The sequence below is a fragment of the Terrapene carolina genome, unplaced genomic scaffold, assembly GCF_002925995.2.
Source record: "Terrapene carolina triunguis isolate 2854851 unplaced genomic scaffold, T_m_triunguis-2.0 Scaffold231, whole genome shotgun sequence".
Taxonomy (NCBI): domain Eukaryota; kingdom Metazoa; phylum Chordata; order Testudines; family Emydidae; genus Terrapene; species Terrapene triunguis.
In genome coordinates, this window is record NW_020664582.1 from 4,572,449 (window position 1) to 4,586,809 (window position 14,361).

The following is a 14,361-nucleotide window of genomic DNA, read 5'->3' on the forward strand; positions in this document are numbered from 1 at the left end:
GGGGGGGTCACAAGGTTATTAGGTGGCGGTCGCGTAGGGTGACCAGATGTCCCGATTTTATAGGGACAGTCCTGATTTTTGGGGTCTTTTTCCTTTATAGGCTCCTATTACCCCCCACCCGCTGTCCCGATTTTTCACACTTGCTATCTGCTCACCCTAGAGCCTCCAAACCCCAGGTCACCTCCAGCATTTATAATCGGGTTACATCTTTTTGTTTTAAATGCGGTTTTCACGTAGAAGGGGGGTCGCACTGCGAGGCTTTCCGGGGGAACGGGGTCCCCAGGACAAAAGTTTGAGAACCGCGGTCCTGTTCTCCGCTCCCCGGGGCCCGCCCGCCCGCTGCCCCTCCCCGTGGCGCCGGGCCATGCCCAGGCCCCCCCCCCGGCCGGGCTGCGGGCTGGCTAATCCTGTATGTAAATGGCAGCCAATGGAGGCTGCTGTTGAGCGGGGCTGGGATTAGCGCCGGGGCGAATGGCTGGCAATCTTACTGGGATTACAGAACAAAGAGCCTCTCTCGGCAGCCCCCGGGAGCAGGGGGCCCCGGCCGGCCAGCCCGCCCCTCCCTGCCCAGCCAGGCCGGGAGGGAATCACCCCCCCCGGGCCGCCCGCTTCCTCCGCGGCTCGCCGATTAATCCCGGGGCGGCAGGAGCCGGGCGGCGGGCGAGGCGGAGCCCTGCGGTAAGAGAGAAACTTTCGCCCCGCGTGGGTCGCGCGTGGGCGCTGGCTACATTGTCTCGGGGCGCGGGGTGAGCCGGGGTAGGAGTCGCGGCGGGGCGTGTGCCGGGGACCCCCGGGACGGGACCTGCCGCTGCCGGGAATGAGGTCAGTGAACGGGGGGGTTGCTGGTCCCGCTACAGGCCACTCGCCCCCCCCCGGGCTGCTCCCCCGGCTCCATGCAGCGCCTGCTTCCCCCCCCGCCTCCGCCTTTCTCCCTCTGCTGGGGGGCTCACGCAGGGACCCCTCCCCTTCCTCCCATCCCCTTGGATGGCCGGAGTTGGGGACACACAATCTCCCGGGGGATCGGTTGTATTTTTTTGTTGGGGGCGGGGGGAATGTTGTCTCTGCTCCCGTCTGCTTCGAACTGGCGTTTACACGGGCTGGAGTGGCGCCTGTCAGAGCTGGGCCTGTGACGCCGGAGTTCTCCCCCGGCCCTGGGCAGAAAGAGGTGCAGATGCTGATGGGACCAGGTAGGTTTGGCCTGGCGGGAGGTGGCGGGGGCGGCTGGGCTTGCCAAGAGAGACAGCTGTTAACCAGGGACTGACCCGCCAGCGGAGGGTGGCATTTGCCCCCCCTCCGCGCTGCGAAAGGCAGCCGTACAGTTTAAAATAGAAATGCCCCCCCTGGGGTTACCTGGCTACAAACGCCAGGCTTTGGCAAAACCAGGAACCGAACTCGGATACGTGTATGGAAGAGGCTTTTACCCTTTCCAAGTGAAATGACCAGTGAGCTCCCTTGGCCTTGCTGCATGAAGCAGGGGGAAAGGTTCTCTCTCTGCATGTGCAGGGGGAAAGGTGCGGGATAGAGTGTTTTCTGTTGGGGAGACTGGTACCCTGTCCCTCCAGTTCGTGGGGACAGTGAGGAATCTACTCCGGATAAGCTATACATCTGAGTGCTCCTATTGATCGGTCTTGTGCTGGAGCCGGCTGGCTTCATGCGTGCATGGTGTGGTGACTCTTGCTGGTGTTGGAAGTCTCCCGAGTAATTCCCCCTCTGGGTCGAGTTGTTTATTGGTGGACTGTGGACTTGCAGTCGGGAAGCATGGAGGTGGCATTTCTCTGTGGCTGGAAGGCAGGATTGACTGGAGGATCCAGGAATTGAATGCAAGGTGGATGCATTGCGGAATTGAGAATCTGTGTTGGAGAGACAATGTGGTCTGGGGGAGAGGGCACTGGATGGGGAGTCAGGAGACCTGGAGTCTGGTTCTGGCTCTGCTACTGACCTGCTGCATGACCTCAATGAGTCCCTTCATCTCTCTGTTCCTTCCTCCTCCATCCCTTGTCTGTCTTTGTCTATTTAGAAAATAAACTCTACTTCCTCTTAAGATGTCTGTACGGTGCCTCGTACAACGGGGTTCCTGAGCTTGGTTAAGGCCTCTAGGTGTGACCATTCTACTCCTACCAATAATAGCAGATGAACCACATGTAAGTACTCTAGGGGAAACTGACAATTTCTGGGGGAAACTGACATCTTATTGTATATCATACCTTTAATCAGGAAGGATCCCAAAACTTTAAAATCTGACCTGTTGTTGCTGGGCCAGTTAGGACAGCTTTGACTCATCAAGGCTCCACGTACTCCGTAGCCCTGTGAAATATGCTGCGACGTTTGTCTTTTGCTACAGAATTGTGCTCCAGATTCTTAGTTTCCATTTTAAAAATGATCCAGAGCCTAATCCTTTATGGTTGGGAAGGAGACATTCCAGATGAGATCACAGTGTCAGATGATGTAGTCTTGTCTTGATGAGTTTTCAGAGAGCCTAAAACACTAGCTCTGAGAGTCATGAACTGTCCCGTTTATATCGGTAACATGCGGACTCTGAAGCCTAATGATATCAACACTGTTACTTATTTCACTGATGAATCTTTTAGCAAAAACTCTGCTAATCTGTTTATCCCACAATATCAAATTACCTCCCATTCCTCTCCAGTTTCTGAAAGCCCTAACTGTCCCTTATCCAGCTGCCAAAACTTCAAGCGTCTGCTTCTGATAATGTCTGTGATACAGTTATGCAGGACATTGTCCCTAACGAGGCAATTGTCAATGCAAAGTAAACTTAAGTTAATATGAAATTTAACACAAGGCATAATGTACGGATTACATTACTGATTCATAGTTAATTCCAAGACAGCCCCAGTTTTAAAAACTTTTTACATAAACCTGCCACAGTGTTTCCTGCATGCTGCCTCAGTTTACCATGGAATACCACTGAGAAGGGGGAATTTGCCACAGAAAGCTGGCCAAGAGTGCTACACCGTGTGTGGGGCTGTAGCTACTGTACATGTTACCTGTTACTTTTCTTTCCCTTCTTCCCTAAGACACTGATTGCTTGGGTCTCAATCCTGCAGAGACCGTGTGTGAGTGTTACTGTATGCCTTGACTGCAGTGTGTAAAGTGCGTCTGACGAAGTGGGTATTCACCCATGAAAGCTTATGCTCCAATACGTCTGTTAGTCTATAAGGTGCCACAGGACTCTTTGTTGCTTTTTACAGATCCAGACTAACCCAGCTACCCCTCTGATATGTGTGTAAAGTTGTTTCTAGACTCAAGTCTTTGCCAACTTGGGGGCCTTAGTGAGAAAATAACTTCTTGGGAGAGGCCAAAAGTGTTTGAGACTCATCACAGGCTAAGTCCTTGCTTATCTGCAGGGTTGAGCCTTTAGTTCTGTTGGTGCAAGGATTCCAGGTGAAATTTAGCTGTGAGGCATTGCTGGGAAGTCTCAGAGGTACTGAGCACCAAGACTGACTTTTCCTGTGTATTTATACATGACAGGAGCTGCTGGGATGCTCAGTCCACCTGGGGGAAATTTTCCTGGAGACTCCTAGTGGAACCAGGGTACCCATCTCCAGTTTCAGATGTTCTGTTTCTGGAGTATTGTTTCGTTGTTGAGGAGGGGAGTATGGGTAGCCTACGGCTTCATCTTACTATTGATTAAAGCAGGAAAGTCTGCAGTGGGGTGATACTCATCCTTGTGAGCAGCAGAATCAATCCCAGAACACTGTTCAGTGGGGCTATTGCTGAGACCTCAGGGCTGTTGTCTGGGGAGACTGAGGCATGTAAAAATTGTACCTTATGACATGGCAAGTCCCACAGAAAGGAATCAGTCAATGGTCCGGCTAGTCCCCTATCCTGGCTCTGAGAGCTCCCAGTGCCAATTGCTCTTCTACAGCAGTGGTTCTCGATCGTTTCCCCAACTCCTCTAGCTAGGATCCTCCTCCATTTAGCACTATTGGAAGGACTCTGTAAAACTCTCCTGCTGTGAGCTGGGCATTGGCTTCCCAAGGCTAGCACTTCTGGGTTCGTTGTGTAAGTAGAAATCCTTACCCCTTGCAGTTAGACTCCCTAGTAGAATCATTTATGGGTCTCCTGCCCTCTTTCAGCTTGGTACAGTTTGCTAATGTTTTTAAATGTCTTGTAGCCTATTTAATACAGTTGAAAATCAATGATGCTACACAGATTGCATCCCAAGGTTGGAAGATCTGTAACCCTACTGAGGTTAAAGCAAAAAATGGAATATTTAAATAAAGCACACGCCACTCCCAGACTGCCCTCGACCAGAACGCTTGACCAAGTTTCCCCACAAGATGACGAGGCTAGGTGCATTTGTGGATGCAATCCTTGTCCCAGGGATTCTCATCTTCTCCTCCCCATCCCTCATATTGCCTTTGGGTGCCAGCTTGTCCCTAGGAATAGAGTCATGTTTGTGCCTCCTCTTTCATCTGCTTTGCTGTAGCCTTCCCTGCTAGGGTTTACCTCCAATTCAGAGGATCTCATGCCCTTCTTCACTTAGATTGGCCTAGACCAGAGTCGGAGTAGGAGGGAGGAAACATGTTTAACTCCTCTCCTGGATTTGGAGAAGTAAAGAGCTCTGTATGAGCGGAGCTTGATGAAATCATAGAGCCTCACCCATGTGCAACTCCTTGGGTGACTGGGGCCTTAGACTGGAACCATCTGCTGGTCTATATCAGTGGTCTCCAAAGTGGGGTGCGTGCACGAGGATCTTTGGGGGTGCACGGCAGGAGGAGCGCTTTTTTTTGTTTGTTTGTTTTTTGCTTCGTCAGGCGGGGGTGCGTACTCAAAAAAAATTTTTACTGATAGGGGTGCGCAATCAAAGTTTGGAGACCACTGGTCTATATGATCATGCAGTCCTCCACTAGAAATAGCTCTGCCACCCCATCTCCCAAGTATCCCTGTTGGTTTAATCCGAATTCATACAAACTCTCGACTGCTCAAGCATGCAGTCCAGCTATGGGTCAAGAAGAGTGAGACCACATAGGGCTTCTGAAAAAGTGTTTGTGTTCCTCCACTTGTAAGGAATATGCTTGCTGCCTAGCCCATAGGACAGGCTTGTGTGTTGCAGCACTAATGCGGAAAGTTGCTCTTCCAGTGGAAACTTTTGTCAGATTACACACACAACTCATGCTTAGAAATTTTTTTGAAGCCAGCTGCTTATCCTTGAAAGTATCCTATATATATTCAGCATTATGCAATTAAATCTCTTCAAAAGGACCTGGGGCAAAAATACTATTCAATCTTACCCCTCCTCACTCTGAACATTTATAGCTACAAAATTGCATTGTCCAGGCTGAACTCTGCATCTGAAGGGGAAGAATTCTTTGATGCTGTGCTAAACGATGGTAGCATGAATCCAGATCCAAAGTTTAGTCTAAAACTGGTTCTCATGTTCCTATTCATGAGGCAAAGATTTTTATTCCACTGAAAAGACACAAGCCTAGAATCACTCCTGAATCGACCCCTTCAGCCAAATTCCTCATTACATGTCATTGTTAATATAGCTACTGCTCATTTAAATCTAAACGCCAGTGCTCCAAGAAAACAAATTGTTATTGTTGGAGCTAATGGGGATTTTCTCCATATCCCAACATGCTGTTCCCACAGGAAATAGCTAAAAAAAAATTAGGCCCTTATCAATACAGTGTACTTCCTTTGGGAATCTTGTCAGTTGAATCCAGAGGGACACGTACTGCTCTGTGACACTGTAGTAAAATCTGGAGTAACTTCGTCAAAACAGTGGATTTACACCAGTGAAACTGAGTACAGAATTTGGCCCAAAGCATTCACAAAAATCTTAGTGCTAGCAGTAGACTGCTTAGAGATCAGTAGCCAGCGTGGAAAGCAGACTCCAAGGTTTTCCATGTCTAAATGAGTTTATTCCCCTTGCTCAGGGAAGACGGTATCTAATCAAACGGTGTGTGGAAATATTGTTGTTACATTTCTTTCTGCAAAGCCGATTGATTATGGGTGTGGAGAAATGCTGATTGCTGTTAGCACAGCTAATGGGGCCACTGGCCAAGTGTCCCGTGCTACCTTCTGGGAAAGGTTCAACCTACAGGTCAATTGGTTACACCCACGCATGCTGCAGTTTAGAAATATGTCATAACAGTTGCTACAAGGCCCTGTGTGTGGGGTGCGTGTGTGTGAGATTTCTCAAGCACCTCTATGTATTAGTGTCCTTTTCCAGTGCTAACCCACTTTCTGAAACTTCAAGGAGAATGTTCTCCTTTTAGGTGAAAAGCAGTGCAGAGGTTGGGTTTTCAAGCTACCAGAATTGTCAGTGTGACAGATTCCACCAGGCAGGGTGCAGGGGACATGCTTACAAAGGGCTATCTATGTTGGAAGTCTCTGTGTCGAACGTGAAGGATGGGGCTTTCAGAAGCACTCTGTGTTGGCCTCACTGTACTCGATTGAAATCAGTGGGAGTTTTACCGCTCAGTAGGAGCAAAGGGAAGCCAGTGCTTGAAGAATCCCAGCTGAAAGCTGTAGAATGGCCGTAGGCTGTCCTTAATGGCCACCAAGCAGTTCGTGACCCAGAACAGCAGGAGCCCATGCCACCCCACAAGGGGCTGTTGGGAAGGGCAGCCTGCCAATAGCACTCTTAGCAGGAAGTGTAAATGCTCTTATAAACTAGACAAAGCGTGACCTGAACTCCGTCCTGACTCCAGATACCACAGTGGTGGAAGCCATATAAATAGCTGGATGAAATTTATAGACCGTGGTTTTTCCCTAGTTTCTTTCTCCACACCACCCAACATATGGGCTCCTTCTGGCTGACTCTGTTTGCTTGCAGCCTCCCAAGAGAATTCCAAGCTACTGCATGAGCGCTATGTTCGAAGTCTGGGCTGCGTCGTGCAGAACCTGCTGAGGTTCTGATCTTTCCTACATTTTACCACCTCGTGCCTGCTTGCATTGACTTTGCTAGGCATTGGCTCAGACTCCTCTTCCTTCTCCCTGAGAACCAGCATTTTCAGAAGGGCTCTTCACCTGCAGCCAGGCCCAGATGTTTCAGAAGAGCTCTGCCTATTGGGTGCCGACCTCTTTGGATGATCTGGCGGTAGGAGTAATTCAGAAAATCAAGCAGGTCGCCCTGGATCCTCCGGCAGTGCCCTAGTACATTGTGGGCACTACTGGAAACAAATAATCCATTAGGCCACAGCTTTTTTGATGGCCGATGGAAGAGCAGGTTTGAACAGCTCCTGTGCCTTTTAAAGCAAGGGTCACTTGCTTCTCCTCCTCCCTGTGTCATAGGGTACGTCTATACTTACCTCTGGGTCCGGTGGTAAGCAATTGATCTTCTGGGATCGATTATCGCGTCTTGTCTAGACGCGATAAATCGATCCCGGAAGTGCTCGCCGTTGACGCCGGTACTCCTGCTCGGCGAGAGGAGTACGCGGAGTTGACGGGGGAGCCTGCCTGCCGCGTCTGGACCCGCGGTAAGTTCGAACTAAGCTACTTCGACTTCAGCTACGTTATTCATGTAGCTGAAGTTGCGTATCTTAGTTTGAAGTGGGGGGTTAGTGTGGACCAGCCCTTACAGTAGGATCCACTCCATCCCATCAGCCCTAAGACTTCGCAGCATGGTGACTGGTTAGGCCGTGCAAAACTGGGGTAATTCTCATTGGTGTCCAAGTCTCTACAGCTATATACTGTGGTTCTCATTCAGTGGGATACTTAGGCATGTGGCTAGCTTTGACTGTGCGAATAGTCCCATTGACTGACGTTGGACCAGTCACATGGTTGAAGCAGGGTCACTTGCTTAAGTAGCTTGCTAAAGCGCAAACCGAGAGAGAAATTTGTAGCTTACGGTTTGGAAAGCCTTTACATCAGGGTTGTTCTAAGGCGGGAAGTCTCCACTCTCTCGCAAGAGTCGTTGCAGCCATATTTCGAAGAGGACATCCAGATGCTGCAGTCATTTCCAAGGGATCTTACAAACTCCACCAATAAAGATTTTTTTTCCCCTTCAGTAAAAGTATCACTAGTGCAGGAAACACCTTTCCAAAAGCTGGCTGCATCATACTGGGATTTACAGTTATTTCTACAAGCAGCCACTGATCAAACTTTCTAATATTCTGTTGTTTTGTCTCTGCTTGGGGCTAAAATCCTACTGAGCCCATTTTAAAAAGAAAATTAACTTTCAGCCAGATGAATAGGGGACCACAGGGCATTAAGCACCATTCTCCTGCCTGTGCTAATTCACAAAGGTAAAGTGGTCCTTTACCTCGCTTCATCAAGGTAATCTGTGCCCTTCACTTGAATCCTGAGGCTACTTTATCTTTATTTTCTCCAGACCGGCAACATCATAAGGAGAAAATATCTCTTCACTCACAGGCTTATAAAAACCAGGCCGGGACTGAGTGAGGTGTGTCGTTTTTAAAAAATAAATATTTAATGAAGACCCCTCGCAATTTTCGCTCTCTTTGGTCTTCCCAATAACCTCTTCACGCTTTACCACAGAAGTTTATGAAGGACAAAATCAACCTCCCTTTATTTTCTCCCCCCCCCCCCCTTACCCTCTGTGTCTTTGTCCAGCTGGGTCGGCCAGTGGAATTGGCATCATGGGCCAGATTTGCAAAAGAGTTCAGTTCCCATTTAGGCCAGTGGTTTTTTAAGAAAAGCTCTGTGTTGGGTGCATGGGCTCTTCTGAAAATCTGGCCCTTGTTTAGGACAGCCAGAGCGACATTAGTAAGGATTAAACTTCCCCCCCTTCCCCAAAAATGTTTGGAAGGGTTACCAACCCTGATTCTTCAGGGCATAAATCAGTCTATAGCAGATGAAGGATAGGAAGACACTTTTCCTATGGGGAAGTTATTCCATAACTACATTATACAGTGTTCCTTGCGCCTTTCTCTGTAGCAGCTGGTACCAGCTGCTGTCAGAGGCTAGATTGGCCATGGGACTGTTATGGTCCTGTCTTTCTAGGAAAATAATGTTCCCACTCGAATGCTTTGGAGCAGGGACTTTCAAAATTTCAAGATAATTTCTTTTGGGTGGGTACCATCTTTCTGTTCTGTGGTTGTACACTGCTTAATGCAGGGTCTGGGGTTCCTAGGTACTACAGCAGTAGAAATCACTAGCTGTGTTAATTTTAACAAATGGGTTCATTTTAAAGAGGCTGAGTTTTATCTTTGAAACAGAAAAGAGAGTTTTGGAGACTGTTTGTTTATTCAGCTCCCTACAAAAGGGAAGCGAGAAGAATTTTTTCCCTTATCTCTAAGATTCTTCCTCCAACAGAGAAAGGGGCAGAGTGGATCTGATTGTAACTGCAAACCTCTATTGAAAAAACAAAACAGCACCACGCTTCCTCATTCCATCTCCTAAATAACACTGACAAAGAATGGCGCCCCAAAATGATAAACTCCATTGCAAACTATTTCCACTTAAAAAAACCAACCCTACACAAACCCAAACCATTCTGTCTATTAATAATCCTCTGACACCACACCCACACACGTTCTCTAAAAATCTACCCCACCCTACACACTTGTCCACATACCGCAACCTACAACTGGTTCATGTTGTTTAAAACGTCCACTTCTAACCGCTCCACACAGTCAGAGTTAAAGGTTGTATGTTTTGCGTGGAGAGGAAGGGAAGTGTGGCAGGGTGTGTGTGTTGTGGGTGAGATAATCTGGGGAAGACAATATCATGGTGGTTGTAGATTACAAGGAATAGGTGAGGACTTTCTGGTTTTGTGGTGGTTGCATGGAATATATATGCCAGGGGTGGCCAAACTTACTAATCGTCACTTACGATAATCTTCAGAAGTTCAGGAACCGGGCATACCTGCTGGGGCTCGGGGCTTCAGCCCCACTCCTGCTGAAGCCCTGAGCCCGAGCAGTCACCTCCCACAGGGCTGAAGCCCTGAGACCCCCCCCCCTCCCCGCAGGGCAGAAACCCCTAGCCCCATCACCGTGCCGTGGGGCAGAAGTCCTGAGCTCACCCCGCCCCAGTCTGGTAGGTGGAGAATGGGGGGGAGGTATGGGGGTCTCCGTGAGCCGCACTTTAACTGTAAAAGAGCCGCATGTGGCCACCCCTGGTATATGCCCTTGAACGATCCTAATAGTTTAAATGGGGGTGTTGTGTGTGTGTGTGTGTGTGTGTGTGTGTGTGTGTGTCTTGGAAAAACTTTTCTTTTAATTATAGGTATCTCTGACCTTACCCAGTGAATTTGCTCTGCCACAATCCATTCATGTTTTTACTGTTTAGTGACCAAGTCCTTCCATTACGTGGAAGACTCGCATTGTGATCCCGTACGAGTGAACAATCAGTCACTTGTTTGTGGCATCAAAGCTGGTCATTGTTGCATTTAAGGAGTGGCCCTTTAAGCCTTGTCCTCACTGGTGAGCGCCAAAGTCCGTAACTCAGGAAAGGCTCTGCGCTGTTCGCTGTGTGGGACGATGATTTATGGGAGGGGCCAAAGGTGAGCTGTTTTAGGGCAGTCAGGGGAGTGCTGATCATGGCTGGGTTTGAATATTGGTGCAAAGTTATGCACAGATGAAAGATCCAAACGAGGTTTTGTTTCTAATTAATTAAAACAACAAGGAGTCTGGTGGCACCTTAAAGACTCACAGATTTATTTGGGCATAAGCTTTCGTGGGTAAAAACCACACTTCTTCAGATGCATAGAGTGAAAGTTACAGATGCAGGCATAATATACTGACACATGGAGAGCAGGGAGTTACTTCGCAAGTGGAGAACCAGTGTTGACCGGGCCAAATCAATCAGGGTGGATGTAGTCCACTCCCAATAATAGATGAGGAGGTGTCAATTCCAGGAGAGGAAAAGCTGCTTCTGTAATGAGCCAGCCACTCCCAGTCCCTATTCAAGCCCAGATTAATGGTGTTAAATTTGCAAATGAATTTTAGTTCTGCTGTTTCTCTTTAAAGTCTGTTTCTGAAGTTTTCTAATTAATTGTAGCCCTGGATGTTGAAATTATGCCCAGCCAGATATTAAAGTCCCGTACAAATTTCAGGATATGTAAGGTCCCTGCAGCCAGAGACTTCTAAAGTCTTGAGAGCCCATGATACACAGCATTGATGGCTGCATTTAGGAGCATTGATTCCCATCCACTGGTTCACAACTTTAGGTCTTCTCTGTTCCCTCTCCCTGCCTTTTAAAGACCCTAATACAATGACTCCTGGAGTCCATGGAAAACCTCCAGTTCACTTTAATAGGTTTTGGATCAGGCCCTAAATTTAGCTTCTGTGCTGAGGTCTTGCATCATAAATACCCTCTGGAAATTGCATGGCGGTGGGAAGAAATGCATATTAAATAGTGTGTGTTACTATTAATACGCAGGTCTTATAGTGGAATTTAACAACTTAAGCACAGTTTCAATTTGGTGGTGGCCAAACTAAGTTCTAACTTGACCTGGGTAAATGTCATCTATTACTTAATAATTATTATTTGTATTACAGGAGCAGCCAGAGAACCCAACTGAGATCTGGGCCTCGTTGTGCTAGGGGCTTTACATACAGATAGTAAGAGACAGTCCTTGCCCTAAAAAGCTTACAATCTATATAGTCGAGAGAGAAAGGTTGGGAGGAGAAACAGACACAGAGGAGAGTAAGTTAGATACTAGTCCTGCAAAAATTTACACACATACTTACCTTTAAGTGTGTGCATAGTCCCACTGAAGCCTATGGGACTACTTGTGAGTGTGAAGTTAAGCATGTGCACAAGTCTTTGCAAGGTTGACATGTATCTTGTAAGCCCTTGGGGGCAGGAGCTTTGTCCTTTTTTATGCACAATTCCCACCAGTGGTGTTACTTGAATAACAGGGCAACCTAGTGCCATTTTTAATGCAGGATTCTCCAGCCCAGGCACAGAATCGACCGGCCTGCCCTACTGCTATGATGGAATAAGTAATATTTTACATACTTGTCAAAGAAAATGACTTACCCTGGGCGAGCGGGTGGACAGAACTTTGCGAGGTGTTTATAATATTCTGTGGTAAATAACTGGGCAGGGTGGGGGCGGTTTCAGGGATGGCAGTGAGTGTAGGCAATAAAAGATGACGTTTCCCCATCTAATTTCTAATGGCCTGATTCCCATTTACACTAAATGTACAGTATAAAGTCCCATGTTGATCCGGCAGTGTAACGTGGCCTTTTAAGGGTGAGGAAATTACACACGTTGCAGCTCTCCCTGGGATCCCCAGTCATGAATCAGGAATCAAGCACAGAACAAAGACACTCCCTGCCTCCAAGATTTTAGGTATAAATGCACCTACACTAAGACCCTGGCGACTGTAATGGAGAAACTCTTATGTATGTTAGCTGACTTGCAGCCTTCTGTGTTTTAGGGCTTAGCGGTGAATGAGGATATATGTAGACCTTCAGGGATGCATATAATTCACATGATTTTTAAAGTTTAAAAAAAATTAGCTGCGTTTTAACGTGATCTATACAGGTATAATTTAAAATCATCCCTCTCTTGCTGCATCTCATTTGATTTTTGACTACTGGATTGTTGAAGTACAGGAAGTGGCTTCTGTCTTTGGAGTACTGTCTCATAGTGGGATACTTGCGAGGTAAATTATAAATAATGACACTATAATATGCCATCTGTTAAAGCGCTCCTGAACGCAGAGTTAATACAATCAGTGCACTGAGTGGTGATTGGCTAGGCTGTGCCATTTCTCAATAACTGCTTTGTTTATGCTAATGAAAAGTAACCAGACTCATGGGGGTGGTCTGGAGACATGGTGCCTGATCTTGCTTTTACTGGTGTACACTGAGCCTGACTCCATGGAGGTCAGTGGAGTGAAATCAGCGTACAAATTCTGTAAGAAAAGAACCCAGGCCCATGGACTTGGGCGCACCCAGCCGGCTATCCAGGATACCTGTTTGATCACATGTGCTGGGGTAGAACTGGCCTTTCCCTGTGGCCATCAGTGAGAACACAAAGAGTGACAGGAATGCTACTTGTGGCACCTTAGAGAGACTACAAATTTATTTGGGCATAAGCTTTCGTGGGCTAAAACCCGCTTCATCGGATGCGTGCAGTGGAAAATACAGTAGGAAGATATAGATACACAGAGAACATGAAAAAATTAATTCATTGATTAGTCTCATTAGAGTTGGTACGGCAACACCTATTTTTTTCATGCTCTCTGTGTATCTATATCTTCCTACTGTATTTTCCACTGCACGCATCCGATGAAGCGGGTTTTAGCCCACGAAAGCTTATGCCCAAATAAATTTGTAGTCTCTAAGGGTACGTCTATACTTACCTCCGGGTTCGGCGGTAAGCAATCGATCTTCTGGGATCGATTTATCGCGTCTATAAATCGATCCCGGAAGTGCTCGCCGTCGACACTGGTACTCCTGCTCTGCGAGAGGAGTACGCGGAGTCGACGGGGGAGCCTGCCTGCTGCGTGTGGACCCGCGGTAAGTACTTTATAGTTCGAACTAAGGTACGTCGACTTCAGCTACGTTATTCACGTAGCTGAAGTTGCGTATCTTAGTTCGAACTGGGGGGTTAGTGTGGACCAGCCCTAAGGTGCCACAAGGACTCCTCATTCTTTTTGCTGATTCAGACTAACACAGCCACCACTCTGAAACCTGTCAGGAATGCTACTGTACTGTGTGTTGTCATAGAATTTCAGGTCAGAAGGGACCTGCAGTTCATCTAGTCTGGTCTTCTGCCCATCACAGGCCATTAAACCCCACCCAGTTACCCCCTTCACAGCTATTCTACCACCTGCTGGCATTGACAATAGGCAGACCTGCAAGTTTATTCCCTTACCTTAGCTACCAATTAAGGGCTTGTCTACACTTAAAATGCTACAGAAGCACAGCTGTAGCGCTTTCCTGTAGACCCGATGGGGAGGTATTCTCTTGTCACTGTTGTAGGTAATCCACCTCCCTGAGAGGCAGGAGCTCTGTCGACCTGACACTGTCTACATGGGGGAATTAGGTCGGTTTAACTACATCACATGGGGGGGGGAGGGAGAGGTTGGAGGATTTTTCACACCCCTGACAGATGTTAAACTGACCTAATTTTCTAGTGTGGAGCAGGCCTAGGTCCTGGTGATCACTGGAGAGCAGATGCAGGGGAGAGCTACACCTCATTCTTTTTGTGGGACAGATAAATCCACTGCTTTACTTATTTATGGACATGTCTGGCAGATTGGTACAAGAAGAAATCACAATGCAGCAGTGGCCTGGGGGGTGTGGAAGAGGCGCTCATTGATGACAAGTTGACATATACTGTTCTGTACACAAAATCCAGTAGCACAGGGTGCACTCTTACAATACTGAGAGCCAAGGATCTCAAAGATCCTTTTGTGCATTAATGAATGAAGCCTTACAAGCTCCCGTGCTGCAGAGAAGTGGCATTATC

The 14,361-nt window shown here is 47.7% G+C and overlaps 1 protein-coding gene across 3 annotated transcripts in view; it reads left to right on the forward strand.

Moving 5' to 3' along the window:
* Positions 1–431: 431 nt before the first annotated feature.
* The window catches only part of GTF2IRD1 (GTF2I repeat domain containing 1), a 174,956-nt gene continuing 161,026 nt past the window's right edge, over positions 432–14,361 (forward strand). For 2 of the 3 annotated variants that reach the window (XM_024207724.3, XM_024207722.3), the window contains exon 1: positions 434–678. In XM_024207724.3, coding sequence (XP_024063492.2) covers positions 472–678 — 207 coding nt within the window. In that variant the 5' untranslated portion in view covers positions 434–471. Of the gene's footprint in view, positions 679–14,361 lie in introns of all 3 variants that reach the window. The other variant, XM_029912499.1, reaches the window with a different exon arrangement.